Source organism: Plasmodium gallinaceum, assembly GCF_900005855.1.
Source record: "Plasmodium gallinaceum strain 8A genome assembly, contig: PGAL8A_v1_42, whole genome shotgun sequence".
NCBI lineage: Eukaryota > Apicomplexa > Aconoidasida > Haemosporida > Plasmodiidae > Plasmodium > Plasmodium gallinaceum.
The window spans coordinates 185624-200437 of record NW_021628349.1 but is presented as its reverse complement, the minus strand read 5'-3'; the positions used below and the strand labels follow the sequence as shown (position 1 = coordinate 200437).

Genomic DNA, 14814 nt, shown 5'->3' with positions numbered 1-14814 from the left:
TTTTTTTTTTTTTTTTTTTTTTTTTTAATAAATAGTAAATTTACAATTAAAATAAAGAAAAACTGAAATAAAAAAACTTTAGTCTTATTTTTATTTGAGTATTAGATATATATATGTGTACATTTTTATCTATATGAATAATGTAATAAACATGTAAATTGAATAATGTAATGAATATATAAAATGAATAATGTGTGTGTTATTATATATGTCCCTGCAAACGATTTAGAGATTCATTAACTCGCTGCACACAACATATATGATTTTTTAAAAGTTAATAATAGAAAAAAAAAAAAAAAAAAAATGGGAAAAAAAAACTTCTATAATTACTGAAATGAGTGTAAAACCTTTTGTAGTCTCATGTAAGTTTTAATAAGTAAACTTTTATAAAGTTCATGTATATATATATATATATATATATATTAGATAGAATTTTTATAAAATTCTTAAAAATTATTTAAAAATTTTTTTTTTAAATCATTTTATAAAAAACTACAGTTTTTATAAATAAATTAGTGAGCTTCATCTGTCTCTTTACAACATTCACCTTTGACGTCTTTCTTCTTTCCTGCTTTATCTTTACCTTCACCATCATCTACAGCCATTTTTCTTGTATTATATCCCATTAAACCAGATAACATTAATAATAAAGCAATGTTAGTTACTGCTGTACCGATAATAAGATTTCTATTAACTGATGTTTTTTTATCTAACATATTTGATATTACTTTTATTTCTTCTAAAGCTTGTTGAGCTTCAGCTGGTATTCTATCTATAGCATCTTTTAATGAAGTATCACTTTGATTAGAACTTGTAGTAGATACTGGATTACCTTTTCCTGGGGATTTTTTAGTTTTTTCATCTGCATTTGCAAAAGCTAATTCAACAATTGAATATAAAATTAATACTAATGATAATGATGAAATAAGTTTTCTGAAGTTCATTTTTAAGAAATATAAAAAAATTGTTAAAAAAAAAAAAAAAGGAGAATAAGTCAAAAATAAAGAAATAATAAAAAAAAAAAAAAAACTTCGTTAAAATGCCTTTAAAAGATTTTTTATAGATTTTAATAGAATTTTAGGTTTTTTATTAATTTTTTACCAAAGAATTTTTATAAAGCCTATAAAAATTTGTAGAAAGATATATTATCAATTTTTTGATAAAAAAAAAAAAAAAAAAAAAAAATAAAATAAAATTATAATTATATTAAAATTTAATTAATAATTAACAAAAAATAAAATAAAACTCATTTTAATTTACTACAAAAAAGTACAGTAGCGAAGGATTTTTGATTTTAAAATGCTTTTTATTTTATTTTTTTTTTTTTTTTGTGTCCTTTTTTCTATGTTTGTCTACATTTTTTTTCCCCGTTTTCTATTATTAAAAAAATAAAAAATATATTTTATATAAGTATTTATATATTTATATATATATTTTTATATATAATTATATATATATTTTTATATATAATTTTATATATATTTTTATATATAAAATTATATATAACTTTATATATATTTCTATATATCATTTCTATATATATTTCTACATATATTTCTATATATATTTATATATATAATTTTATATATATTTATATATATAATTTTATATATATTTATATATATAATTATATATATATTTTTATATATAATTTTATATATATTTTTATATATTTTTATATATAATTTTATATATATTTTTATGTATAACTTTATATGTATTTCTATATATATTTCTATATATATTTTTATATATATATTTATATATATAATTATATATATATTTTTATATATAATTTTATATATAATTTTATATATAATTTTATATATAACTTTATATATATTTCTATATATTATTTCTATTTATATATTCAATTAGATATTCCTATATATATGAAATATATTTTTTTATACGTATACTTATATATGACTATATATATATATATCTTGCTTTCTTTTAATGTATAGATATGTTTTTTTAAAATAAATATAACGGTTCTTTTGTTTATTATATAAAGTAACATTTTTAATAAAAATCCTAGAGATTTGCATAAATTTCTTTCTAAAAAAATTATCTTATGCTCACATATTTAATAGAAAGCCTTTAAAAGTAATTCTTTTTATTATGACTAAATAAAATTAGTATTTTTTAGATGCTCTAAATTTACATATATACACATAAGAGTGGAATCCCTTTTTTATATAAGTTTTACATTTTTCACTTTTTATTTTAAAACTATTTTTTGAGAATTAATTAACACCTTCATTTTAAATAAAATAAAAATAACAAGTTAATACATATTTGCTTTTTAAATATATAGAACTTAAAAAAGTAAGGAATCAAAGTAAAAAGAAGCAATTTTTGTACTACTTCTAATCATTTTTTTTTTTTTTTTTTTAATTTTCCACTAATTTCTCCAAATAATAAAAATAATTGCTTAAATTCTATTTTTAATAAAAGTTGAAACACATAAATATTTTTGTGAAAAATTTATAAAAATATATAAATAAAATATATTTTTTTTTTTTTTTTTTTCATCATAAAAATAACAGCATTTACAATATTTTTAATTAAATTTTTTATAATATATACCACACACGTATGATATTGATTTATTATTTTCTTTTTTTTAATATTTCCTCAAAAGACCTAAAAGATATTTAATCAGTAAATTTAAGGAAATTTTATCTTACTAAAAAACTATTTAAAATATCAAAAAAAAAAAAAAAAAAGAGAAAACCGTAGAAAAAAAAGAACCAAATACATCATTAATAAATAAGTCTACTATATTTCATTATAATCAAGTAGACATAAAAAACATATTTCATTAATATAGAAATCATCATATTAAATAGAAATTACATAGACATATTTATAGCAATTTCTTTACTACATTTACTAAGAAAATTGAGAATATATTTATTTATAATTTAATATTTTATTATCATATCTACTTTTTAGTTAATTTATTAAAATTTTTTTTCCTTACAATTTTTTTCTTTTATAACAAAAAAAGCCTCAGTTGTGTACTTTGTTCACTATATTATTATTATAAAAAGATTAATAATACATACTTAAGTGTGTAATTTGTATTAAGATTTTCTCATACATATTAAGTAAATGTATATTATTCTTTATAATGTTTAAATTTTTCTTTGTATAACAATTAATATTATTCAAAAGGGTATATAGGCATTATATCACTCTCAATTTCAATTTGCCTTTTGTTTTTCGTATTTAACTATAGTTAAAATGAAATTATTTCTAATAAAAAAAATATTTTTTTTTTTTTATTTGATAAAGCTTTTTACCTTAATAAAAAGAGAATATTTTCTTTTTTAGCTAAAATATATTTCCCATTTTAAAAATATATTATAATGTTCTTTTATTTATTTTTTTTTAAATATTTTATATAGTAAAATACTTTTTAATATGACTACATATCATTTTAAAATAAAAAAATAATAAATTAAATTAAAATAGCTTAAAATTTTTAATTTTTTTTTTATAAAAAAATATATGAAAATGTTCCCAGAACAAAATTAGGGACAAATTAAAATGTATATATGAATATATAATGAAAAAATTAATATTATTTAAATATGTGAAATATTTCAAATATAACTTAATTGCTATTATAAATAAAAAAAACACAAAAATATAAAAAAGTATGATTTAAATGAAAATTTTAAATAAATATATTAAACTATATATTTAAAGAAAAATATAATAAAAAAAATACTAAAAAAAAAAAAAGGTTTATTATTTTAAAGGCATTAACACTCAAAAAACACTACTGAATAAATATGTTTATATATATTTATCAAAATTAAAATATTTTAATTAAAAATTTTTATTTTAATACTAAAGCTTTAAAAAGAAATTTTATATTTCTTGTATGCTTTTATTTTATTTTTTTATTTTTTTAATGTATTATTTTTAAGAGAAAAGAACATAAGAATAAGAAAAAAAAAAAAAAAATATATTTTTCTATACATTTTTAGTTATTTGATATGTAAAGATATATTTTTTTACTTTTTTTTTTTTTTTTTTTTATATATATCTTTTTATTTTTTTTTTAAATATATTAAAATATTATATTTATTTTCCTCATTTGTGTTTAATATTATTCAACTTTTTTTTTTTTTTTTTTTTTTTTTTTTTTAAATCTAATAAAAATGAAAGTCGACAATTGTTTTTATTATTATTATTAATTATATATATATATATTTACATATATAATAATAATAAAAATAAAATTTATAATAAAAATTAGAATATACACATAAATTTTTTTATTTTAGATAATTCATTGTATACTTCATTTTAAATTAATAAATTAATTTTGTTTCTGTATGTTATATTAAGTTTTATTTATAAAAAAAAAAAAAAAAAAAAAAAAATGAGTAAAGTACCAATAAAAACAAAAATAGAAGCATCACGAGTAAATGCATTAGCTGCTGTAAGGAACTACAAAGTGTGCCCAAGATTAGAATATAAAACAATTTCAGGTTAATATAACATGTAAAAAATATAATTATATTTATTTTTCTTTTTTATACTTATTAAATAAATAGAAGAAAATAAATTTTTATTATTATACAAAATAGTTTCTTCATATATATATATATATATATACGAGAATTTTATAATTTTTTTTTTTTTTTTTTTATATATAGGTGTTCAAGGACCATTAGTAATTATAGAAGATGTAAAGTTTCCTAAATATTCAGAAATTGTTACTATACATTTGAGTGATAATTCAACAAGACAAGGTCAAATATTAGAAGTGTGTGGAAAAAAAGCTGTCATTCAGGTTTTTGAGGGAACAAGTGGGATTGATAATAAAAATAGTTATGTTGAGGTAAGTGGTGATATTTTAAAAATGCCAATAAGTGATGAAATGTTAGGAAGGGTTTTTAATGGTAGTGGGAAACCTATTGATAAAGGACCTAACATATTAGCAGATGATTTTATAGATATTAACGGTAACCCAATTAATCCACAATGTCGTGTATATCCAAAAGAAATGATTCAAACAGGAATTTCAACAATAGATGTTATGAATAGTATAGTTAGAGGACAAAAAATTCCTTTATTTAGTGCAGCTGGACTCCCACATAATGAAATAGGTGCACAAATATGTAGACAGGCATCTTTAGTTCAAGGAAAAGATGTATTAGATCATTCTGATGATAATTTTGCTGTTGTTTTTGGTGCTATGGGTGTAAATATGGAAACAGCTAGATATTTTAGACAAGATTTTGAAGAAAATGGAAAAATGGAAAGAGTTGTTTTATTTTTAAATTTAGCTAATGATCCAACTATTGAAAGAATTCTAACTCCAAGATTAGCTTTAACGACAGCTGAATATTTAGCTTTTGAAAAAGAAATGCATGTTTTCGTTATTTTAACTGATATGTCTTCATATGCCGATGCATTAAGAGAAGTTTCTTCTGCAAGAGAAGAAGTACCAGGAAGAAGAGGATATCCAGGTTATATGTATAGCGATTTATCAACAATTTATGAAAGAGCTGGAAGAGTAGAAGGAAGAAATGGAAGTATAACACAATTTCCAATTTTAACTATGCCAAATGATGATATTACTCATCCTATACCTGATTTAACAGGATACATAACAGAAGGACAAATATTTGTTGATAGAAATTTATATAATAGACAAATTTATCCTCCTATTAATGTATTACCTTCTTTATCTCGTCTTATGAAAAGCGGTATCGGTCATAATATGACTAGAATAGATCACCCATATGTTTCAGATCAATTATATAGCAATTATGCCATTGCACAAGATGTGAAAGCAATGAAAGCTGTTATTGGTGAAGAAGCATTATCAAATGATGATATTTTATATCTAGAATTTTTAGACAAATTTGAAAAAAGATTCATTACTCAGAATACATATGAATGTAGAGATATTTATCAATCATTAGACATAGCTTGGGAATTATTAAGAATTTTTCCTGAAGATATGTTAAAAAAAATAAAATCAGATATATTATCAAAATATTACCCTCGTCATCATGCAAATTAATACAAACAAAATGAGAAATAAAAATGAAGCAATAATATATCATCAAAAAAAAAAAAAAAAAAAAAAAAGAAAAAAAAAAATATTTATGTGTATATAAATGTACATGTGAAATTATTTATAGAAGAAAATAAACTATGATAAAACTTAATAAAAATTGTTACATTTAACACAACTTTTAAAACTGTATTTTTAAATAAAATTAAAAAATGTACAATAATTAAATACATCAAAAATACAAGTTTAATTATGGAAATATTAAAGTATTACATAATCTTAAAAGTTAAGAAATTATAAACAGAATTAACTAGTATACAATAAAAAGATATTACTAAATTATACATAGAAATGAAATATAAAGATTATTAATATTATTTATATAATATTAAGTATATTAATAAATTATTCTATATAATTTTTTTTTTTTTTTTTTTTTTTATTATATATATATATATATATCTGAATTTCTTATTTTATTTAACTTTTTTTTTTTTAGCATTTAATCTTTTTGCTGCATCATTTTATTTTGGTATGAATATATATTTGTTTTATTATATCATATAAATTTTCATATAAGTCTACATCCGTTATTTTTATTACCTTTTTTGATTTCAAAAAATTTATTGATCAATTATTTCTTTATTTTAATTATTTCTTTTTTTTTCTTTTTACTTTGTTTCATATATTTTTAAATTTCTAAATCAAAAGAATATATAAATATATAATTTATATTTCTCCAAAAAAATTGTAATTATTATTGTTACAGTTTTATTTTTGTTTTAAATTCATTAATATAATATTTACTTTATGAGATAATTTTTTTTTATTAAATATTAAAGTATATTTTATATCTTTTTATAAAGAGAAAAATTCTTAAAATATGAAGTCAGTTTAAAACAAAGAAAAAACTTAGTTGTGAATTCAAATTAATCGAAAAATGTTATACATTTCATAATGAATATATAACTTTGCTAAAAGAATAATTTAATTTTATGATATACATAAAAGAATTTAAAAGTGCACAATAATTTCAAAGTAGTATTATATATATTGATAATAAAACATTTACAATTATAATTAATGAGGTAATAATATTGAAACATTAATATTATTAATTATTATAAAAAAAAAAAAAAAAAAAAAAAAAAAAAAAAAAAAGAAATAAAGATAAATATTATCGTTCCATTTGTTTATTGGACCATATATGTGATCCATGAATAGATATAATTTTTTCATCTCTAGCATCTATAACTGGATTTAATGATTCACCTATTGATAACAAGTGTGGAGAATCATATTTACTTTTTCTTTTATTTATATTTGCTTTTATTGATGACTGTAAATTTTCTATAATTATTTCATCACATATATCAAAACATTTTTTTTTTAAATACACATCTTGAAATAAACTTTCAACGGATGTTTTAGCCCAAGCTATATTAATAAAGTGAAATAAATTTGATAGACATTTAACAAATGCATTTCTCTTTATTTTAAAAATTTCATAATCACTCGGTAATTTCCATTTTCCTTTAAAATAACTTAAATAGTCATTTATAATTTCTTCATCATTTAATTTATCGTTATTACATTCTACATTTTTTTCTTGAGTTAACTTATTATTATTTTCTTCATCTTTTACATTATTTTCATTTATCAATTGAGTATCATCTGATACCTTTTTAGACTTTTCTTCATTTATCTTTTCCTCATATATATAGAACTCATTTTGAATTTCTTCAAATATCTGTCTATATATGTTAATTAATTTATTAAAAACAAAATTGTCATTTAGTTTAAATAATATGATTAAATAATAAATCTTTATTTTAAGAAGTTTTAAAAATTTTTTCTCCTCTTTTGTTATTTTTATTATATCTACTTTTTGTTCTACTTTATCTTTTAATTTGTATGACAACTCATTAATTTTTGTTAAATTATTTTTTGGCTCGCTTAAATTAGGTAAATTATTATTTTTTAAATTTTCATTTAAAATATTATCATTGTTATTAGTATTGGATGATACTTGATTTTCCTGTAAATCTTTTTGATCAGATTTTTCATTAACGGTTATACTTTCTCCTTCTTCTTTTGAAGAGGCATTTTCTTGATTTTTATTATTTATTATAAATCTGTTATCAATTATTTTATTTATAACTTTATCAAAAAAAGAAATCACACATTTTATATGTAATTCGTCATAATTATAAAAAGTATATATATTATTTTTTTTTATGTCATCATATAAATATTTTTCAAGGAAAACATTCAAAATATGATCAAAAGCATAGAAAAAAATAGTTTTATTATCATTATTCATGTAATTTATGCATAAATTTGTAAAAATACTAACACTTTTAAAAAATTTGTTTTTTGAATATATATGTTTACTTAATATCATATATATTCCTTTATATACAGTAGTGTTGTTTTCACTAACTTTATTATTTAATTGAGAAACATTTTTTTCTTCATTTTCATTTTGTTTATTAACTTTTCTTTTTTTTTCATATATTTCAGGAAATGGTAATGGTTCATTTGTTTTTCTTTTACTCAAATTTAAATATATATCATTATTCTTTTTATTTTTAATTCTATTTACTAAAATATCTCTTTGCTTATTATAAATACCATCAAGTTTTCTTTCATTTCTTGATCTCCCTATTAATTCTTTCATGACTTAGAAATCGAAAAAAAAAAAAAAAAATAAAATAAATAAAAGTTTAATTTTAAAATTAATAAACTTTACATATTTTGAAGAATATATTTTTTTTTTTTTTTTTCCAAGATTTGAAATAAAAAATAAAAAACTTAAAAAAAAAAAAAGTGAAATTTTTAAAAAGATAGTATTAATTTCTTAAAAAAAAGTTATACATCATATAAATAATTAATCAAATAAAAGAAAAAAAAATTGAAAAACAAACTTGAAAAAAATTTAACAAAATTTTTATTTTTAAATAAAAAAAGTTATAATTGAAATAAAAAACAAAAAAAAAAAAAATAAAAAGTATTAAAAAAAAATGCTATTCTAAAAAGTTCGCATTACATATATGTATCTAATAAAAAAAAAAAAAAAAAAATCCTAAAATTTATGATTGTCAAAAGGAATTATAAGAAAAAATTGGAAATATTGTTCTGTAAAAAGACAAAATTTTTAAAATAAATAATTTTAAATTAAATAAATAAAAGTAGAAAAACATCATTGAGTGTGAATTATAAAAAAGGAAAAATGCAAATATAATAACATTTTGAAAAAAGTGATTATTAAGTTGTATAAAATGAATTATGAATTTATCACATAGATTATATTTACTTTTTTTTTTTTTTTTTTAAAACTAATTATATTACACTTATTTTTATTGAAATAGTAATACAAAAAAGAAAAAAAAAAACTATTATATATATTTAAAAATTATCCTATAAATTTATATTTTGCGTTTTTTTAAAATAAAGGTTAATTTGAAAAATAAAAGGAAAATGAAGAAAATAAAAACAATAAGATTCTATGCAGAATTTTATTATTAATTCTCGTATTATAATTATTAAGCTAAAATTATGGAGGAGATATTTTATTACTTTGAACGGGTTTTAATTATTCATTTCTTATTTTTACTCTTATAGTTTTAAAAATAAGTTGTTAATTGAAAAATATATGTATAACATTATTATTATAAATACTTCTTACAATGATATATATTTCTTTAAAATAAAAATAGAATAGTTTAATAGTATATTTTTCTATTAAATTTTTTATATTAACAGCACTTATATGCATTAGTTCTAATTATAACAATATAGAAACAATTTATTTATACATAAAAAATATATTGAAAAATAAGACAATCAGAAAAAAAAAAAAAAAAAAAAAAGGACATTTATATAAATTGAGAATATTATTAATTACATAAAAATTTTTTTATTATAAAAGAACAAAAAAAAATAACAAGTTTATATTCTTATGAAAGATATAATTTTTTAAAATATTAATGATTTATGTCCACTTTACTTTTTAAAATAAAATCAATATGCACTTAATGTGCATTATAAAAAATCTGACTTAACACTATATTTCCTTTTACCGTTAATATCATTTATCTTTTTTTTTTTTTTTTTAGAGATATATTCATATTCATTTATTAAGAAAAGAGTTAAAAAAAGAGAATAGAATATGAATAGTGAATGTGGTTTTCTATTTTATATTTGTACGTTACTGTATATATGAAACATATTAATATATAATACAAGTTTTAATTTTAAAAAGTTATAAATGTATCTAAGGAAAAATAAGTAAAATGAATATAATATGTAACATATTAATATTTTTATTATATTATAAAATAACTAAAGCATCAGATAAAAAATATAATAAAATCTTGAGTTCTAGTAGCAAATTAAAAGAAAATTCAAATAATTTGGACTTATTAAACTTAAAAAAAGTTATATATCTATTTAAATATATTATAAGTGTTCTAAAAAATATATTAAAATATATATTTTACTTTTTTTTTTTTTTTTTTTAAGAATGAAATAAGAAATCAACAAAAAAAAATTAAAATATTTAATGAATTGTCTAAAATTGAAAGTATAAATAGTCACCCATATTTTAGATCCAGTAAAGGAAAATTATAATAAATTTATTCTTTTACATTTTGAAGAATAATCATTATAGAACTCTTACGTTCATTTAACTTTTTTTTTTTTTTTTTTTTTTTTCTTTAGAATTTTCATTTTTTCAGAATAATGATAATGCAAATGATACTAATTCAATAGATAAAAAAAATGATGAAAAAGAAAATAACAATATTAGTAATACAAAGCATGAATTAATAGATGTTAAATCACAATTAGAAGAACAAGAAATTATCAGAAGAGGAGAACATTTTTATTTGAATGGTGGTAGTGCAAAATATGAATATAATAACGATGAAGATTTTTTTAAAAATTTTCAAAATAATCACAATAATAAAATTGAAATTTATAGTCCATGTTTTGATCTAACAGATATGAAAACTTGTAAGGAGAATCAGGCATGTTTTTATGATAACATATATCAATCATGTTTTCAGAATTGTAAACTTTTAGAAGAAAAAGAATGTTTAAAATATACTGAATGCAAATTTTCTAATAATGGTTGCGAAAATCAAGGTAAATTTTAATTTTTTTTCTTCTCATTTATTTTATAATATTTTTTTATATGAACTAATTTATCTACTTATGTAAAAATTATTATATATATATATGTATTTTTTTTTTTTTTTTTGTTAAGGTTATGTAAATCTTCAAGTATTTGGTAATGATTTAGGATCAGGGATAAGAGCATGTGAATTATTTGAAACGGAAGAATCTTGTTATCTCATGGAAAAACATTATAAACAATTAGAAGATGAAAACAAAACCAACTTCAATTGCATGTGGTTATCGTATAATCATGAGTGGAAGGAATATGAAAAAGAAATAAAAAATAATAAGAAAGAAGAAAATGAGAACATTGAAGAGACTAAGAATATAAGAGGAGAAAATCAACAAAAAGAAAAAAATGATGATATTAATTACAATACGTTAAGAAATGATAAGCCAGGTGAAATTGCGAAAAATGAAAAATTTCTTTCTTTATTAGAGTTACACTTAAATGAAAAAAAAAAAAATAGCTCAAAAAGCAAAAGCAAAAAAAAAAAAGAAAGTGAAGAGGAGAATGATGATTTTGATGAATATAATGAAGAAGAAAATGAACAAAATATGAATGAAAGTGATCATGATAACAATAATGAAGATGAAGAAGAAGATTATGATGAAGAGAATGACGAAGAATACACAATTAAAAAAAAAAATAAGAAAGATAATATGGAATCTAACAATGAAAATTTAAATGAAACTAAAAATGTTGATAATATAGAAAATGAAGAAAGATATACAAAAAGGGAAAATATTTTCAAAAAAGACCAAGTGAAAATTCCTGAAACTGACACAATAAATGAAAAAAGTGAAATATTAATAGAAACTATCAATGAAGATAAGCAAAAGAAGAATGATAAAAGTAATTCTTCCATTGATATAAATAGCAAGAATGAAAAAGAATACACTGACCCTTTGTACAACGATGAAAACAATAATGTTCAAAATGAAAAAGAAATATCAAAACATGATTTTAACAGGAAAAAAAATAATAAAGAAAACGAAAAATCATTAAAAGTTGAAACACATATATGTGCTAATTTAAATGAAAGACCAAATCCATCTATCTTATTAGAAGGAGCATTATTAGCTGAAAATGAAGCTGAATTGCAAAAAATTAAGAAAAAACATAATGTTTCTGAAAATGAAATATGCGAGAGACCAAGAAAAGAACCTCATGTTTCTCTTATACCTGATAAAAAATATTATTTAATTGGAGAAAAAATTGAATTTAAATGTAAAGATGGATATAAGTTTATTGGTACTACAAATGTTGCTGTGTGTATAGGAAGAAATAAAATAATGCCTAATATAACTTGTGAATCTTTAAAAGATTTTGATGAAACTGAAAAAGCAAATATACAAAAAATTAATAATATAATTAGTTCAGAGACAAAATATACATTTACAAAATTAATAGGTTTTATTATTTTAATTTTAAATGTTTTATATTATTTGTAATATATATATATATATATATATAAACCTTTTAAAAATACAATATATTAATTTTTTTTTTAATAATATATTTACTTTATATATATTTATTTTTTCAATCATATGAATATATACTTTTTGCATATAACCTTCTCAATATATAAAAATACTATGAATTAACATTCATTGTAAAAAAAAAAAAAAAAAAAAAATTTAGGAATTATTATTAGAATTTTTGTTTTTTTTTAGTTATTTCACATTTATCCTTTATACATGATTTTTGTGAATTTTATTTTTTACTTTTTTTTTTTGATTTAGAAAAAAGATATTTCACTTTTATTTCTTATTAATTTCATATTTTTAATAAAGTATTTTTGTTTTTAATATATAATAAATTCATATGTTTAGGATGATTTCTCTTTTTTTTTTTTTTTTTTTGTCAATAATTAATTTTTGCTTTTGCTAATATATATTTATATCTATTTTTGTCTGAAATTTTAAGAATTTACTTTTATAAAAAATATTTATAATAAAAACATTTATATTCAATAGACATTTATTAAAAATATTTTTAAACTATTAATTTAATAACATTAGTATAACATTCTTTTAAGTGTTATAATAAATGTATAAACAAAAAAAAGAAAAATAAAATAATAATAAAAAAAAATCACAATAATAATAATAAGGATAATATATGTCATATAATAAAGATAAAATGAAAAATTTTAATAAATACAGAGAAAAAAAACATTTTTCATGCGGAATTATAAAATTTAATAGATTACATTATTTTATTTTTTTTTCAATAAATCTAAAAAAATTTTTAATTTTTTCTTTTTTTTTTTTTTTTTATCTATATTTTTCTGTTACAATTTTCATAATTTGTCATAATTTATTATTTAAAGGGAATTTTTTTTTCATTTTTCGTTCCTAATGTTATTGATCCCTTTTTTACTTGATCTTCGTTTATATGAACTTTATAATTTCCAGTAGAGTTATTATAAACTGCTTGAATAATATGGTCTTTAATAAAATCGTTAGCTTCAATTAGTTGCTGTTTTATATCTTTTTCTTCTGCAGTCTTTAAATTTTGTCTTATTATATTTTTTATTCCATTTAATACATTTATTTTAGCTTCTACATCTTTATTAAAAGTTTTATTGCATGATTTTATTACATTTCGATATAAATACTTGCAAGTATTATTCATTATTATTCTTGATTTTTTTATTTTATTATATAAAAATTTTATTTTATTTATTTATTTTCTTCTTTTTGTTTAATCAAAGAAAAAAATCTGATATATAGGGATATACAACAGACTAAGTAAATATATATTCACATAATTTTAATTTTTTCTGTATAATTCTGCATATATATAATTTATTAATATAAAAAAATTATATATTATACATCTTATAAATAAATAAAATATATTTTTTTAATTATCAAATTTCATATATTAGATTTATAATATTGTAGAATTATCTCTTATTAAATTCTCTATTTATTTACTTTAAGTATATATATATGTTTTTCCTTAATTTTTAATATAGTGAATTTTCTCAAAACATTATGTAGTAATGCTATTTATCCATAAAAAAAAAATGAAAGAGTACATATAATAAATAAAATATTTATGTATTTTTTTATTATTTTTTACATTTTTTGAATAAATTATGAAATATATTTTTATAAGTATTTAGAATTTACTTTTAATTTTTTTTCTTATATAATTTTTCTCTATATTATAACATATTTTTTGTATTTTAAAATCTTTTTTCTTATTTAAATTTTAGGTGTTCTATCAAATTTTTATTTATTTTTTTTTTTTTTTTTTTTTTTTTTTTTTTTTTAGAAGGATAATTTAAAAAACAAAATTTTTTTACAATTTAAACAATTTTAAAGCATTAATAATTACTAAGGATTCATATGATTTTAAATAATACTAATATTAATATATTTGAAAAACTTGTAAAAAAGTTTTAATATTTTAAAATAATTTAAATCACAAATTAGAAATAAATTTAAAACTTATAAATTCAAAAAAAAAAAAAAAAATAAAGCTATAAATTATTAAAAAAACAAATTTATTTTTTATTTTTTCAATATCTATTGTTTCTTTTTTTTTTTTTTTTTTTTTTGATTTA

At 17.1% G+C, this 14814-nt stretch overlaps 5 protein-coding genes across 5 annotated transcripts; 2 read left to right on the top strand and 3 right to left on the bottom strand.

The window, feature by feature from the left end:
- Positions 1-512: 512 nt before the first annotated feature.
- On the bottom strand, positions 513-944 carry PGAL8A_00056900 (sexual stage-specific protein precursor, putative; the record flags this gene model as incomplete). Its single annotated transcript, XM_028674594.1, has 1 exon — positions 513-944. The coding sequence occupies one exon, from the start codon at positions 942-944 to the stop codon at positions 513-515; it is 432 nt and encodes a 143-aa protein (XP_028530931.1).
- Positions 945-4402: 3458 nt separating this feature from the next.
- PGAL8A_00056800 (vacuolar ATP synthase subunit b, putative) lies at positions 4403-6055 on the top strand (the record flags this gene model as incomplete). The annotated part of the gene is made up of 2 exons (XM_028674593.1): positions 4403-4511; positions 4680-6055. 2 exons carry the CDS (start codon positions 4403-4405, stop codon positions 6053-6055), a joined length of 1485 nt encoding a protein of 494 aa, XP_028530930.1.
- Positions 6056-7226: 1171 nt separating this feature from the next.
- On the bottom strand, positions 7227-8729 carry PGAL8A_00056700 (conserved Plasmodium protein, unknown function; the record flags this gene model as incomplete). The annotated part of the gene is made up of 1 exon (XM_028674592.1): positions 7227-8729. One exon carries the CDS (start codon positions 8727-8729, stop codon positions 7227-7229), a length of 1503 nt encoding a protein of 500 aa, XP_028530929.1.
- Positions 8730-10344: 1615 nt separating this feature from the next.
- ASP (apical sushi protein, putative) lies at positions 10345-12685 on the top strand (the record flags this gene model as incomplete). Its single annotated transcript, XM_028674591.1, has 4 exons — positions 10345-10488; positions 10574-10664; positions 10772-11197; positions 11319-12685. The coding sequence occupies 4 exons, from the start codon at positions 10345-10347 to the stop codon at positions 12683-12685; spliced, it is 2028 nt and encodes a 675-aa protein (XP_028530928.1).
- An 874-nt stretch (positions 12686-13559) lies between these two features.
- On the bottom strand, positions 13560-13874 carry PGAL8A_00056500 (conserved Plasmodium protein, unknown function; the record flags this gene model as incomplete). Its single annotated transcript, XM_028674590.1, has 1 exon — positions 13560-13874. The coding sequence occupies one exon, from the start codon at positions 13872-13874 to the stop codon at positions 13560-13562; it is 315 nt and encodes a 104-aa protein (XP_028530927.1).
- Positions 13875-14814: the final 940 nt, after the last annotated feature.